At 44.2% G+C, this 14,886-nt stretch overlaps 2 protein-coding genes across 2 annotated transcripts; both read left to right on the forward strand.

The window, feature by feature from the left end:
- The first annotated feature begins 5,452 nt into the window (after positions 1-5,452).
- oxld1 (oxidoreductase-like domain containing 1) lies at positions 5,453-7,836 on the forward strand. Its single transcript, XM_076759265.1, has 2 exons — positions 5,453-5,643; positions 6,568-7,836. The coding sequence occupies exons 1-2, from the start codon at positions 5,593-5,595 to the stop codon at positions 6,952-6,954; spliced, it is 438 nt and encodes a 145-aa protein (XP_076615380.1). The 5' UTR covers positions 5,453-5,592; the 3' UTR covers positions 6,955-7,836.
- A 2,339-nt stretch (positions 7,837-10,175) lies between these two features.
- On the forward strand, positions 10,176-13,885 carry pde6gb (phosphodiesterase 6G, cGMP-specific, rod, gamma, paralog b). Its single transcript, XM_076760667.1, has 4 exons — positions 10,176-10,298; positions 11,877-12,090; positions 12,175-12,215; positions 12,298-13,885. The coding sequence occupies exons 2-4, from the start codon at positions 11,948-11,950 to the stop codon at positions 12,372-12,374; spliced, it is 261 nt and encodes an 86-aa protein (XP_076616782.1). The 5' UTR covers positions 10,176-10,298; positions 11,877-11,947; the 3' UTR covers positions 12,375-13,885.
- The last annotated feature ends 1,001 nt before the right edge of the window (positions 13,886-14,886 follow it).

Genomic DNA, 14,886 nt, shown 5'->3' on the forward strand with positions numbered 1-14,886 from the left:
CCGAGCCGCGGCGTTATGGGACCAGAGGCTCGTGACCTCTCAGAACGTCTGTTTGCAGGCCTCCACAGAACAGGATGAGAACCGCTGCTCTGCTGGACGCGCTCCTCATCCGCTGTTGTAGTTTCACATTGAGCCTCTCATCATTAGACAGACATTAACCTTCAGTGGTGACTCCTGACTGGAGAACAGAGGCTGCTGAATGCTGCACTCTTCAAATTGACGTGTAAATCCTACGAACGTTGAAACAAGGTGTTTTTCCAACACCGTGTTCGTTATCAACCATCGAGCAGAAGCTCGTCAGTCCAGCTTGCTGATGGCTGCTGGACGTTTCCTCATTTCTGACTCGAATGATCTGTCTCTGTGAGGATGTACACATCTTTAACTTCTACAGAAAAGACGTCATGTTTCAGCTCCCATCTCTTTCACTGAACTCTTGAACCTTGAGACACTGAGTGTCTTTACATCTCTCTCATGCTGGATTTCACAGCACTCAGCATGTGAATACTCGCCCTAATCCAGGTCTGGATTAGATATTACTGCCTTTTTATTGCCTTTGTGAGTCACTTTGTCACAGTTTGCATTAACGGTGGTACAATAAGAGAAATAACTGTGATTTACTGTATCCATGAACTAAAGACACAAGAGTCTCTCTGTCATGGGGTCAATGTGCTGAATGCAAACGATCACGTGACCCCAAACTCACACCAACAGGTGGTCTTAATGCTTCAAGTGTTACTCTGATTCAAATCCTGCTGTGGGCTGAGGAAGGTGTGCAGCACACAGACTAATGACTAACAACACCGAGGCCCCAGCTGGTGAACTGCATGTTGTCTGTTGGAGGTGAAGCGATACAACAAGCTATATTTAGCACCCTCCCACCCAGATATTGCACCAATAGAATGACAGCAGTGCCAAACATTCACGCCCACTGGAAGAGGCCTTTTCACAGCAGACGTTTGGCTTCATTGTCAAAGCACAGGTGACGTTAACGATGAGCCAGCACGCACAATAAGACGACCCTGAGAGATAAATGGAATTCAGCCATCATTCACTTTGAAGTGACAAGTGAAAAAGGCCAAATGCTGCAGAAATTTCCTGTTTTTGATAACAAACACAGAGGATGTACGTCGACTTCTAAGCAAAAATAAGTCAGCTTCGTCTCGACTTTTTGTTTTCTTACTGAACTTCACTCGTTTCTGCCTCCTCACTCATACACCAACACGTTTCTGCCAATTCTGACAAGTTACCATTTGAGGCGTGTCGATGAGTTGTCATTCTGAGGCGGCGGCACGGCTGCCGTCCTCGTGGGGAAATGAACAGTGTGGTCTTTGTACGCTCGGGACAAAGCTGGTGCTGTGAGTCAGCAGGAGGACCTTGAGGAAGGACACCTGAGCACCAGAACGCCTCGCTGCTACCTTTTTAAACACAGGCTGTCAGTCGGGAGCTCATCCTGGCAGATCAGAGACACCATTGTTGGAGTGTTTCAGCACCGTAAAGTGGGTGCAGTGAAACAGTTTTTCCTGTTTTGAAGGGCTTGAGGAAAGTTGTTTGCCCAGACTGTTGACACAGCTGCAGCTAGAAAATACTTGTTCATGGGCACCACCACAGTATCAGAGGAACATTACATGAGCCCAGATAACTCCGCTGAGCCTTCCAGGAGGGAGAACTCGTACCTTTGTCGCTGCTCTGAGGTCATAAACTACAGATCTGACTACATACCGCTGCTGTTTTACATTCATGCATGTCTGAAATTCTTATTTTATCTTTGCTTGGGTTGCGTTCCTGGAAAATCTTTCCCATGTATAGTCAGCCAGCGAGGTGTCAGAATGAGCAACAAGTTGTGAGAAATACTCCCAGGCCTTTTGTGCACGCAGGGTTTTACCAGGATTATCAGCGATGAAGCTAATCCCTCTCATGCAGGATGCCTGCAGAGCAATGCTGAGTGTTGTTTATTGTCGTGGTGACATGCTGAGCTTTTTAATACCAAGAACCCTCACAATATCTCTACATTAAATTCAGTTATGAGGGGTTCCTATCGAGCCAATAACTCCCCCAAAGTCCAACAGCACCGCCATGCTAGCAGCTCTGTGAGGTGTGCACAGGCTCACTGGTGTTAAGAGCAATGTTAGCGTCAGCATGCTAACATGCTCACAGTGACAGAGTATTGATACGCTGATGGGAGACAGTGTTTACCGTGTTCGCCAGCTGAGGCTGAAGGGGATGCCATCGGCTTTGCAGGTGTTTGGTCATAAACCAAAGTGTTCAAGAAAGTGAAATTTTCACCTGATGATGGCACAAGAGGGTTGTTTCACTCGCCATGTTCTGAACAGAGATTTTTCTGTCTGGATTGGTGGAGCTGGCCGAAATTTAACTTTGAACTGAGCTGAATGTGAAAACAACAACAAAAGTTCGTTTGGAGCAGTAAAAAGAAGGAAATGTACCTTTAAGGATTCGTGTTGCATGACTGTAAACAGTGAAGCTATAAGCAAAACGATCGTCTTTTCACATACAATATGATGTTTGTGCTGACTTCCACTGAGTGAAGTGATGTTTTATCTTTACGAGGCCTCCAGGAATTCCCCTGGAACTCATGGGAGTCTTCGGCCTGTTCTCCAGGAACCACAGGGACATGTGAAATATTCACAGAATAACTTTATCAAAAATAGCCTCCTTCCCTTGAGCTTCTTCTCGGTAAGTATTTGCCATGTGCCTGACTTAATCTGTCTTTGCCTCAAAGCAAAGGGCCCCTCAGGAAATGCTTGCCCAGGGCAGAGCGGGGCTCCAGGATTTCCAGGGGAAAAGGTGTTGAGAGAAACCCGATCCAGCCGCGGGGCTCTGAGGGGGCTGTTCGTGAGGAGGGTCCAGTGGCAGTCTTGGAGAAAACGGACCCCTCAGCCTCCTCAGAGCTAACATACCTGACATACTGAAGAGATTCTGTGAGCTGACCCACAGACACTGATACCAAACGCTGCTCAAGCGTCTTAACCGTGACCTATATATCACATCGTGGACGAAAAAAATGAACATTTTATATCCTGTTATTGTCTGTGATTGTGTGTCAGTCCATGTCTAATCAATATCTTTATTGCATTTCATTTATTTTCATTATAACAATGGATCAAATGACAACATGTAATGTGAAAGCTGTTAGCCGCATTTTAGCATCTTTGAGCTCATTTTAGTTTTCGTTTTCTGGCTGCAGTTTTATTGTTTCACCTTCCATCAACCTGATTTCCAGCAGCAGGCAGCTGTTTTTAAGGGGAAACCCACTTCACACCCCCCAACACCAAACAGCAGAAAGAGTTAGAAACAGCTGGTGAAGTATATATTTTCTCTGGAGTTGGTGGAGACCATAACAGAGCTGTTGTTCATTCATCAGGTGGACATGAATGAATGCTGGACAACATTATAAAGTGTCAGTGTTGTTTACAGCTTGTTGTGCTGCCCCCAAGTGGCCAAAAGTAATCTGTTACTGCAGGTTTAAATTAAAGTATGTAAAATGTATTCCTCCTTAAAACTGCACCGATCCTTATTTTTCTGTCAATGAATGCACATTGGTCGATCAGTTGATCTGACGATATCACTGTTACAACATCGGCTGGTCAAACGAAGCCTGAGATGTCTGGTGTGCTCATAAAGCTTTATTACATCCATATCATGTAAAGTCCAATCTATTGTGTCCTTGCATTGAGGGTGAAATACGAACCATCAAGATGGCCTGATAACAAAAACCTCTGTGGAATGGAGGCTATCATGCTAACCATAAAGTCAACATAGAAGAGTCGCACTGAATCACTGCGGCTATTAAAACTCATGAATGTGTCCATTCTACTGTCTGTGTACACAGCTACCCTCAATGGCCTTATTTGATCCACGTCCTCTTTGAGAGTAATGTCAGCAGCCTTTTAAGTGTGGTTGTCTTTATGTGTGTGAATAAAGGTCTGAGTTCAGATGAGGGAGAACTTCTCTTTGGAATAAAGTCACATTGTGCGATAACACGGCCCACCACGCACCTGGTATCTGAAGCCAGGCCCAGCAGCTGCTGTGTTTCCACACCACGTTACCATGGATGTGGATGGCAAACACTGAGGTCTGTGGGGACCGAAGGCTCACACTCCTCCTGCTCCACACACACACACACACACACACACACACACACCTCCTCACGCATCAGTGAACGGGTCAAATAGTTAAGAAACTGGCCACACAAAGAAAGACTACATCAAAAGAGGGTTAACTCTCACTCATGAGCATGAAGGAGCCGGTTCACCAACCAAATCTGCTTTACTGTGGTTGTAATGTTCTTTCACTGCAGGCGGTCTCAAACTCTGGGTCAGTGAAGGTGCCTTGAGAAGGAAATATGTTCAACCCTCAACGATGGTTCCTGCTTACGTTATGTAACCTGCTACAGATATGACTCCAGCTTCAGTTCAGGTGTGTGTAAAACATGTTTTCTCTAGTAAAGGTGGGAACGAGTCATTGTTGAGCAATTCACAGGTAAGTCTCAAGTGTTGGCGAGTCAAGACCAGCGAGTCCTAAGTCAAGACCAAGTTCTAAACTCCACAACAAGTCACCATGCACCCTTCAGACGTAAAGCCATTTAAAATGTTTAAACAGAGGAAATATGTGTACGAATTAAAACACATTCGAATAAACTTCACAACATCTGAAAGCAGGTGTTTTTGGTACATTCTTCCTGCGTCACAGTGACTGTACAGTCATCTGTCATTTCAGCACTGAGCGTTTTGACCACCGAGTCTTCTCATTGAAATGTGATCATCCGATCATCTGTCTGCTGCCCTGCACTCCCAAACCAACCGTGGCCTGTTGCTTGTGCAGCATGATTGGATGCTGCAGGACAGAGTTCACTTGTTGTAAAAGAATTTTATAGCATCCTTCTTAATCTTTCGGCTTGGATAGGATTAAGTAGGAGTTCAAGTTAAAGTCAAGTTGCACGTGTTGGATTTTATCAGGTCTAAGTGATCTCGACCTTAGTCACGGCTTCACCAATAGATAAGGCAAAAGTCGTCCAGCTGCAAACAGTTTAGTTAACTCTTCAGTGGTGAATGACAACATGAATCTAACCTATCGTGACTTCTAATGACTCCTAACAAAACCTTAGATCGTGTGTATTATGATATTCACAAAGATATTTTGTCGTTTTCTTTTCATTGGAAAATTTAATTTACAGCTTGATGCGATATTTGAATGAGCTTCACTGAAAGATCACAGCGCCTCCACTGCAGCTTCACATCGGGCCATATATACAGATGAAATACCGACATCTGCTGGACAAAGATCGGAACTGCAGTTCACCTTTTGGGAGCCGCCCAGAAGCTATTCTACGCTTTCCATTGGTTTAAATTTAGAGCAACGCTATTTGATTGGTCACATTCTTGTCTGTGGACCAATCAACGTTTTTGTTTACAAGCACACACAAAGGTCGTAGTTCGGGAAAATGTGAAGTGACGCAATTAGCTTGCAAGACGGATAAAGCTTCGGCTGCTCAGGACGGAGCAGCTGTATGAAATCTACAGTTCAGAGAAAATGAATTATTCTGACTCTTAAACAAACTCCAGACTTTGTCCGACCATGCTGGGCGCGTGTGTCAACGGGCTGAGGTCGTCAGTGTCGCTACAGAAGGTCGGTGGCTAAGCTAACGGAGCTAACGGTAGAGAAGCTAACGTTACCAAACGAGTGTACGTTATTTCCAAGCGTGACTTTGACCCAACCTTTATATCTACAGAAAATACTCCGGGTTGTTTCGACTATATTAACAGAGGAAAGTATTCAGTATGTTTAGTTTATACGGCAAAGCAACGGTACACGTCGTAAGCCTCGGAAGGTTTGGAGAGTTTAGCCAAAGCTCTGAAATTGTAGAATTCCCGTTAACTGATGTAACCGGATGTTTACAGCTCGACGGATGACATTCAGGTTAAACTCTGTTATTTCTGGCCTCAGTATGCTTCAGGTTCAGAGGCAGACTTAGCAGCGATCATCACGGTGAAACTTAAACACTTAGTTATGATAGAGGAGCAGACAATGACATGACTGTTATCCCCAGTAGGCACTGACGGATGGAGCTGTGCGCACTGACAGCAGACCTCCAGCAGCGCACACTTCTTCTGGTGCTTCCAACAGTAATGGCTGCGTTCCATTCAGGTGGTCCCTTGTGTTGCCGCTGGTTTATGACATTGGCACACATAAAAGGAACAGGGCCAGACTATTGACTGCTGTGGTTTTCCTGCTTTGATAAGTCAGACTCCTTTCCATAATCACAATAATCTACTTTCCATAAAGCACGAGTCCAGATTAGTCCAGTGACGTCATCAAACTGTCTCTGCATCAGTCGCTTTGCACAGTTGAGCCCAGTGTCTTGTTACCTTTAAATTCAAGATTCAAGCTTTATTGACAAAGAACAAGCTGCAGTGGAAAAGTCATCAACAGAGAAAATCCCTAAAGATTTTGGGAACGAGGGTTCGAACAGGAGAACATGGAAAGAAAGAAGGGAGGTGTTTCCAGTTTTATTCTCATTGGTCATTTAACACGTTACTCGTCTGATTTCAGCTGTGCGTCCTCTCCCTCCTACACCGGAGACATCGGCTCTATCGCTATCCTCTGCAGTCGTGGACGAGAGGCCCACGCAGCGCGACCATTCGCTGCCTGTCAACGGGACCAGACTCACCCGCTGCCTCCACGCTCACTGACTCCTATAAGTGCCCTGAACCAGAACCCAGCTCTGCCTGGTCTCCTGACCAGGGTCCACCACCTGCTCCCACCCACTGCTGCATGAGCGGCTGCCATAACTGTGTGTGGATCGAACACGCAGAGCAGCTGCTGGAGTACTACCACGACGGAGGCGACAGGGCGCTCGCTGCTATTGAGGAGAACGTCCTCGACGAGAACCTTAAAACCTTCTTAAAGATGGAGCTCAGGCTCTTAAAAAAGACATGACTGATGTATTTACTGCCCGAGGCCTCAGAACAGTTGTTCTCATGTAAGAACCTTTCACTGACTGACCGTAAGCACTTTATAACACACTCCAGTCACTAGCTTTACCTCCACCTTTTCACCTCCTCCCCCTGTGGATCCCACAGTTCACATCTGAAACTGACACCAGTTTCCAGGTCAGCAGGTAAAGTAAAGGAAGCCGTTGACTTTAGGAGCCACCTGTCCTGCCTGACAGAACATTCAGCTGTAACTGATGATCAAACAGCTGAAGGATGATTCCAGTCAGACTTCATTTGGAGGTGAGCACACCTGAGATGTTGGAAATATTCGGTCATTGTTCAGGAAAACCTGTACATGTACCTGTCTGACCACTTCCTGTGTGCTGATGTTAGACTTCTCTCTGGTGTTTCCAAAGCTCAGCAGTGAGTACAGAGTGAACCTTACTGACAGGAATGATGCCAAATGTGAGAGAAATCAGACCGAAGTTACTTGAAACTGGATTTGTTCTTTAAGTTTCGCCAACAAACCCACCTGTTACACTTCAAGAACCGCTGTCAGGTTAGTCTGAGCTTCGGTCTGTGAGGAGTTTGAAGTGGTGGGTTTAGTATGTGATTGCACATGTTGCCATTGTCATTATAAGAAACTCAACATGCCAGTTAACATCTTTGTTGCTCATTAGAAAATCCATTTATTCATGTTTTTACCGTCTGATTCAGTAATCTGTATAATTCATTGATTTATTGTCATGCTCCTTTAGTCTTGAAGCACATTTGCACATTTGTTTTATTTATCAGTTTGAAGTTTGAACCGAAGTATTAACAGTATATTATTTAATTGTTTATCTATTTTTAAGGTGTATTTGTTAAATAAAGGTTGACTTGAACAAACTGTGGTGAGAGCTGTTTTCCTTCAGGACCAGGAAGGACCACCAGGGGGTGCCAGAGCGACGTGAGGCTGTACCTGCTCTCGTGAGGGTGAAGTGTTTGGGCTGATCCTCTTCATTTCATCCTCGTGTGGATTTATTACTGAAGTGTTTTCACGCTGTGTTCATGACAGAAAACAGACAGTAAAATACAGGATTGGTTTTCAGACAGAGCGCCTGAATAAAAATACCATCTGTCAGTATATTCAAGAAGATGAGACTTTATTGATTTATTGAAGTATGAGAAGCGGCTGCCTTTAAGAGACGACGCTTTGCACTAACATCAGTAATATATGAAAACTATTGACTCGGTGTAAATTCTCACGTGAATTCTTAAAAATCTAATTTTCAAACCATCTAAACGAGTCTTTCATGAACGGAGGAGGCGGCCTGGACGTGATGACCTGATGGATCATGTCAGAACAGAAGCAGAACATGTTCACTTGTCAGAGTGACGTCTGTCAGTCAGCTGCTCCGGAGCCTCTTCGTCTCAGATCCACTTCCCGAGGCGACGGTGACCCTGAGCTACCTGACTGAGTCAGCAGGAGTCCGGTGATGCACTTTAAGTCCTGATTACACAGGTGCCAGTGGGCAGCTCCGGCCTCAGTTATTCTTTGACCTGGGTTATGCAGAGGATTACAAACTGATCATATTCAGAACAGCGTACCCAGTGACTCTGACGTGGTGGAAAGAACTGCAGACGGATTAGCGCCGATGGCACCGCTGCTGTGTGGCTGTGTGCGGTGCCAGTGTGAGATCCGACCCTGAGCCCAGTGTAGGCACTGCTCAGCTCACTGCTTCTGATTAAAGCTCTGAAATGTTTCATCACTGATGTGTCTGTTCGTGACTGTTATCACTGCACGACAGTCAATTCATTCACTGAATCACCATCAGCCTGACGATGCTTCACTGGCTGAAGACCTAAACATCAGTTAACAGGTTGTCTCTGATGGATCAGGCAGATTTCAAACCTCTGCCGGTCATATGAGAGTGACCGTTAATCGTGGACAAAGAGCCGGGCACGTGTGCCCTCCTGCTGAGGGCTTCGGGTCATCAGGAGCGGCTGGACGGACACGCCCCGAGGCCCCTCCCACTGCACATGTCCCAAAAAGAAAAGACTGAAAGACCCATTTTATTTGACACTGTGTCCTATTCCCAGTGTTTGTGGTCTGGAGGTTTCAGGTTTCCACTTGTGATCCTGGACCTCGACTGGCGTCTAAACCTGCTGTGATGTCAGAAAGCTGTTGAAGTCATATTTAAGGCGAGCTCACAGAATCTTAAAGTGTCTTCAAGTCTACTTTTTTTTTTTTTTTACTTTCCTCGTCATGAGGAGCACAACTGCACCGTGAAAGCGTTTCTTTAACATCTTCTGTCTGATAAAATAACCCTGATGACTAAACCTGCTTTACAGACTGAAGGTGAAGAGGGCCTAATGAGAGACGCTGTCGAGTTGCATGATGGGAAATGTAGGATCCATAGATTTTGGAACTTTTCCTGAACTCAGTCTTTGCTGCAGTAATTCAGATGTTTTTCTTTCATGGAAGCACAACACAGAATATTAGAGCGTCTCTTTCAGGCATAGAGACACTGTGGGTACATCCACCTGAGTGAACTGATGAAGTATTGATCAGCAGCTTAGCAGGTGTTGGATTATGGCTCTGAATGGAGGGCGCTCTCACTGCAGGGAATTACACTGAAACATACAATAAGATGATCTGAGAGACTTCAGGATGGAGGATCGGAGGGTTTTGCCTCAAGCAGATGGTGAGACGATTGCATAACATGGCAGCAGTGGGCTACCAGGCCTTTCAGGAAGCTTCCTCCTCAATCCATAATCTGCATCAATATATCCCAGGCTGCATTATCGGGTTTATCCTATTGTCTCAAATCAGTGATTTCATTAGCCATGCTCAGTGTTCTCTCGAGTTTTCTGGAGACAAACGCTCCCGTGGGCTCAGATCAGTCTTCGAATGTCTCAAACAAAGCAAACAAGATCCAGATTAGCTGCTTCCATCCTTTTTTCTGTCTTTTTTGTTTTGAATGCGTCATGTGAAGCACTTTGAACAGACTTACTGTGTGAAATGTGCCTTAGTTTCATCACAAATACTGAGAACTGGATCAGTGTAGAAATGAAATGCTTTTCAAATCATTAAACTACATAATGACGCAGAGCGCATCATCACATCATCACCGTGACAAAAATGGAGTCTGGACATGTGAGCGTGTGAACATCATTCATACGTGTGAACTGTTGACATGGGAGCAGGGAGGCGGTGCGTTCGTAATCTTCTGCGGGGCTCAGCATATAAGGGGGCCCTAAGCCCCGACTGGCCCTCACAGCAAGCCTAGCATAGAAGTCCACTCATCTGCTGGACAGACCAGGGCTCGCACCCACTCGTCTGGCTGTCCGTCACCCAAGCAGCCGGTGAGTAGACCATCGCCTCATCGCCTCCACCTCTGCAAACGACGCTTTTACTGAGGGCTCATGTAGTGGTAGGAAACTGAGAGAAAGACTGAGGTTTCTGTGGAAGTCAGCGGATATTAATATGTTTTTAACTCGACTAAATACTTTAAAACCATGAGAACAATGTCAGGTGCTGCCATTTTGGTTCCTCTCTAAACGCTTTGGTTGAATAAAGGCCAAACAAATACAGATTTGTTTTCTAGTTTCTTTTCTAAATTTAAAATTTTATCATAACGTGAGTGAACATGTGAAATAAGCTTCATATGAAGTCTTAGATTTATATAAAAAAGCAGATAAATTGTTTGACTAACAATCTGAAATTTGGTGCCGCAAAGGTGCATTAATCAGCTCCAGAGATGAAACAAGTTTTTCTACAAAACGCTTTTAAATTTAATAATTAAATCTTGTCCAAACACAAGCAGCTTTACAAAAATGTTGCCTGAACAGAACCACCTGATTCCAGCACTCAGTGACAAGTTCCAGTGATTTCATTTAGTTTTTATTTTATTGTAGTTTTACAGCAGTTTGTTTCTTCTGGGCTCGGTACAGTGACTCAGAGGTGTTTATCTACATGTACGTACAAAACACAAACACAAAGTGTGAAACTGAAGGCTCAAATATTTGTAGATTTGTGTTGCAAAGTGACATTAAATGAATTTTTAAACCTAATTGCTAAAAAAGTAAAACTGAACTGAATTTGTTTTCCTTTATATTTCACTTTTATTTCACCTGAAGGACATGATTTGTATTTATTTTCTGTTTATGTCGGTTGGTTTCATTTCTTTCTCTGGTTTCAGTTTCTGATAATAACTCTGCTCAGTGTTCAGACACATCAAGCTTCATTTCTTCGGCCTCTAAAAAATTTGCTAATGCTGTGACGAAGCAGCTACTTAGACAATACACACACACACACACACACACACACACACACACACACACACACACACACACACACACACACCTCAACACTTTTATGGTTATGTTTTGATCTGATACGACTCTAAACTCTAAATATAGTTTCATGAATGAAGTTTGTTGGCTGAGGCCTCTCAGTTAGTGAACCACTGTACTCACATTAAAATAAGACTCGAGGAGCGTCATTGTCATTGGGACACAGTGAGCGGATTGATCACTGAGACGCTCAGTGCGTGCTCAGCGTTTCTGCTGTGCTGTCCTTGCTCTAACAAGATTACGTTTGGATGGCCGGCTTGAAACAGAGAGGGGGGTGTAGTTATTAACTTGAGCCAGGGATTATGTAAAATTGGGTCATCCTCACAGAACAGGCTGCGAGGTAGTCCATCTCAGACACTCAATCAGTGGGAAATATGAGTGTAAATCCCGCCTGCTTGTCAGATCAATAAGAGGATTAAGGCCTGTAATGTCAGACAGAGGTGACAGAGGCTGCAGGCTGCACCGCTCCATGACAACAAGGGTTAAACAGAGCATCAGCTGAAACGGCTGGAAGTGGCTCATCCCTCCATCTTCTCAGGCCGTACCTTGGTTTGTATGTGTAATCTGAGTTTTTCTTTCTCCTGTCAGACATCATCACGAGGACTACACTCCGGAGAGGTGTTTCTACAGCCCGCGCACACGTACCATAACTGCTCAGAATGAATCTCGAGCCCAAAGCTGAGATCAAGTCGGCCACCCGTGTCAGCGGAGGCCCCGCCACCCCACGCAAGGGACCGCCCAAGTTCAAGCAGAGGCAGACCCGTCAGTTCAAGAGCAAGCCTCCAAAGAAAGGAATCCAGGGGTATGCCTGCAGTGGTGCACGTTCTCCTTCAGAGGTTTACATGCAATGGCAAGATATGGTTTGTAATTTAATTTTTTTTTCCAGCTTTGGTGACGACATCCCTGGAATGGAGGGCTTAGGCACAGGTGAGTTCACTGTAGGTTTTAAAATGCATTCCACGTCACTTCCTATGATCTGCACCCTAACATCTGCGCCTGTTTGTTGCAGACATCACCGTCATTTGCCCCTGGGAGGCCTTCAATCACCTGGAGCTGCATGAGCTGGCCCAGTACGGCATCATCTGAGCCTTCCTGCATCTCCCTGCAGTCCTCTGAGGATTACAGGCCACGTCCATGCACTTCAAACCATCTGCCTCAGGCTCCGTCTCCTCGCTTTAAATGGAACTCTTCCAAACAAACTACCAGAATGACCTGTAACAAACACAAAAAATGGAAAAAGAGAAAAAAAATCTTCAAAAAAAACCTTTCTGTCCTCTTTCACTGGATTCTTCTTCTGATTCTGCAGTTTACACACAGCGTCTGCTCATGTTTAGAACCTTTTGATTTGAGTTTCACGTCTGTAGATCTGCGCCGTTTCTCTAAGCGTCGTTTTCTCTTTTCTTCCTGTCCTACTTTTTTTCTCTTTTCTTCTTCTTCTCATTTCTTCTCAAGGACAAAACTGAAACTTACACAAGCAAGGCAGCCTCAAATTGAGTTTAAGTGATAAACCCGTGAGGTGGGTGGGTTGCCACTTCATGCGCTTCGGCGCCTCTTTCTCCATCTCGGAGGCTTATCCATCAACGCCGAACATATAAAATGTAAAACCTGAATTCTGTAGAGACTGGACACCAGCTTGTCATTGCTGAGCGTAACCTTTGAGTGGGATAACGTTAATCGGTCATCATCAGACATCCCTCTTTTCCCTGTTTGACCAACCTTTAACTGCACCCAAATTTTCTATAATCATACAGTGAGGAAGTCTGATGCATGTGAGGAGTGTTGAGTGGAAGAAAATCTGTAAAAGCAGCAGAGAGAAAAGGTCCAGGACAGCAGAATTCCTTCCTTGCAGCATACAGTGTGTGATTCGTCAGGGCAGTAGTGCGTATCATTCATCATTTGGCCACACAGCTGAGAGGTACAGCATCTCCGTTAGCTTCCAGTCCCTTCTTACTTGTACATGTCCCTTGTATAATATCAATGTATATGAAAATGTGTATTTGATGTTTGCACGTTTATTTCTCATACTTTCACACAACCTGTGTGTTTATATTTGTGTTTCTAAGCTCAATATTTTAGCTCTCTTTTGTTGTTATCTTGTAGATTAGAACATTTTACATTTTTCCTCATCATCCTTCATCTTTCGTCTGTCATTCAGAGTTACATTTATCTGTTTGTGATTTCATCATCGTCTCTCCTCCATTGTCTTCTTCATCATCTTCGTTCTGTCCCTCTGTTCATGTTTAGACTCTTAAGTTTTGCTCTCATCAACTTGAACCAACCTGTTTCAGTGCACGCACGCCTTTAGCTGCAGCTAGCTTGTTAATCTGTAATCCTGACTTCATTCAACACATCGGTCTAATCAACAAGATAATAACAAAGAAGTTGATCACTTTTCCCTGATGATATAAAGCTGATGATGGAAGAGTTGGTGGATTTTTCTTCAGATGATGTTTACAATGATTGCAATGTGGAGGGAGGGGTGGCAGAGGGGTGAGGGGGCGGGTGTTTCAGTACTCCAACCCAGATCTGAAGAGATGTGTAACGGAGCTTTGACTTCTCTACAGGATGAGGAAAAAATAAAAAGAGGAAAATACAAATGGATTCATTTATTCTCAGCAAAACTGCTGCTTCGATCAGGAGTCTGTAGTTTGATATCGACCACTTCCATATTTTCAATCTTCGTTTTGGTCTTGAGGCAGAATAAAGTACATTGAATATACATGTGCATATAAATTATACACCCATGCATATATGTAAACAACATTATGGGTTTGATAAAAGGTGCATTCATACAGTATTTTCCTCACACATTACTATTATTATTCATTCATTCATTCATCTTCTTTACCCGCGCATCCCATTTCGGGGTTGCGGGGGGCTGGAGCCTATCCCAGCTAGCAATGGGCGAGAGGCGGGGTACACCCTGAACCGGTCGCCAGCCGATCGCAGGGCAACATAGACAGACACACAGACAGACAACTCACATACTCACACTCACACATATGGACAATTTGGAGACCAATTAACCTAACGAGCATGTTTTTGGTCTGTGGGAGGAAGCCGGAGTGCCCGGAGAGAACCCACGCATGCACGGGAAGAACATACAAACTTCACACAGAAAGGCCCTGCCCGACCCAGGGTTCGAACCAGCAACCTTCTTGCTGTGATAGGCACGCGCACTACCTGCTGCGCCACCGTGCCGCCCACTATTATTATTATTATTATTATTATTATTATTATTATTATTATTATTATTATTATTATTATTATTATTATTATTATTATTATATTCAACAGTCTTTCAAACAAAAAATAAATAAAGAACTTAAATGCAACCTTGAACACCATCACAGTAATGATATTGGTTATTGGTTACAAATGAATTATTATGCAAACAACACCAATATCATTACAACTCATTTAATACATATAAAATATATTAACAGGAAAATGGAAATTTATACTTTGAGATTATAAACAGAACACCTTGTTGTACTGGTGTGCAGTCATTGACCAGTTAGGTGGTGACAAAGATGACTCACAGCACTGTGCACTGTGTCTGTACCCTGTACAGACAAACAGCAGACTGCACTTTAAA

Source organism: Chaetodon auriga, chromosome 20, assembly GCF_051107435.1.
Source record: "Chaetodon auriga isolate fChaAug3 chromosome 20, fChaAug3.hap1, whole genome shotgun sequence".
In the NCBI taxonomy this organism is placed as follows: Eukaryota; Metazoa; Chordata; class Actinopteri; order Chaetodontiformes; family Chaetodontidae; genus Chaetodon; species Chaetodon auriga.

Coding starts and splice junctions, on each gene's coding strand:
- oxld1 (XM_076759265.1), top strand. CDS start 5,593: ATGCTGGGCGCGTGTGTCAACGGGCTGAGGTCGTCAGTGTCGCTACAG. Junction 5,644..6,567: donor CGTCAGTGTCGCTACAGAAG/GTCGGTGGCTAA, acceptor GTCTGATTTCAG/CTGTGCGTCCTCTCCCTCCT.
- pde6gb (XM_076760667.1), top strand. CDS start 11,948: ATGAATCTCGAGCCCAAAGCTGAGATCAAGTCGGCCACCCGTGTCAGC. Junction 12,091..12,174: donor CCAAAGAAAGGAATCCAGGG/GTATGCCTGCAG, acceptor TTTTTTTTCCAG/CTTTGGTGACGACATCCCTG. Junction 12,216..12,297: donor AATGGAGGGCTTAGGCACAG/GTGAGTTCACTG, acceptor TGTTTGTTGCAG/ACATCACCGTCATTTGCCCC.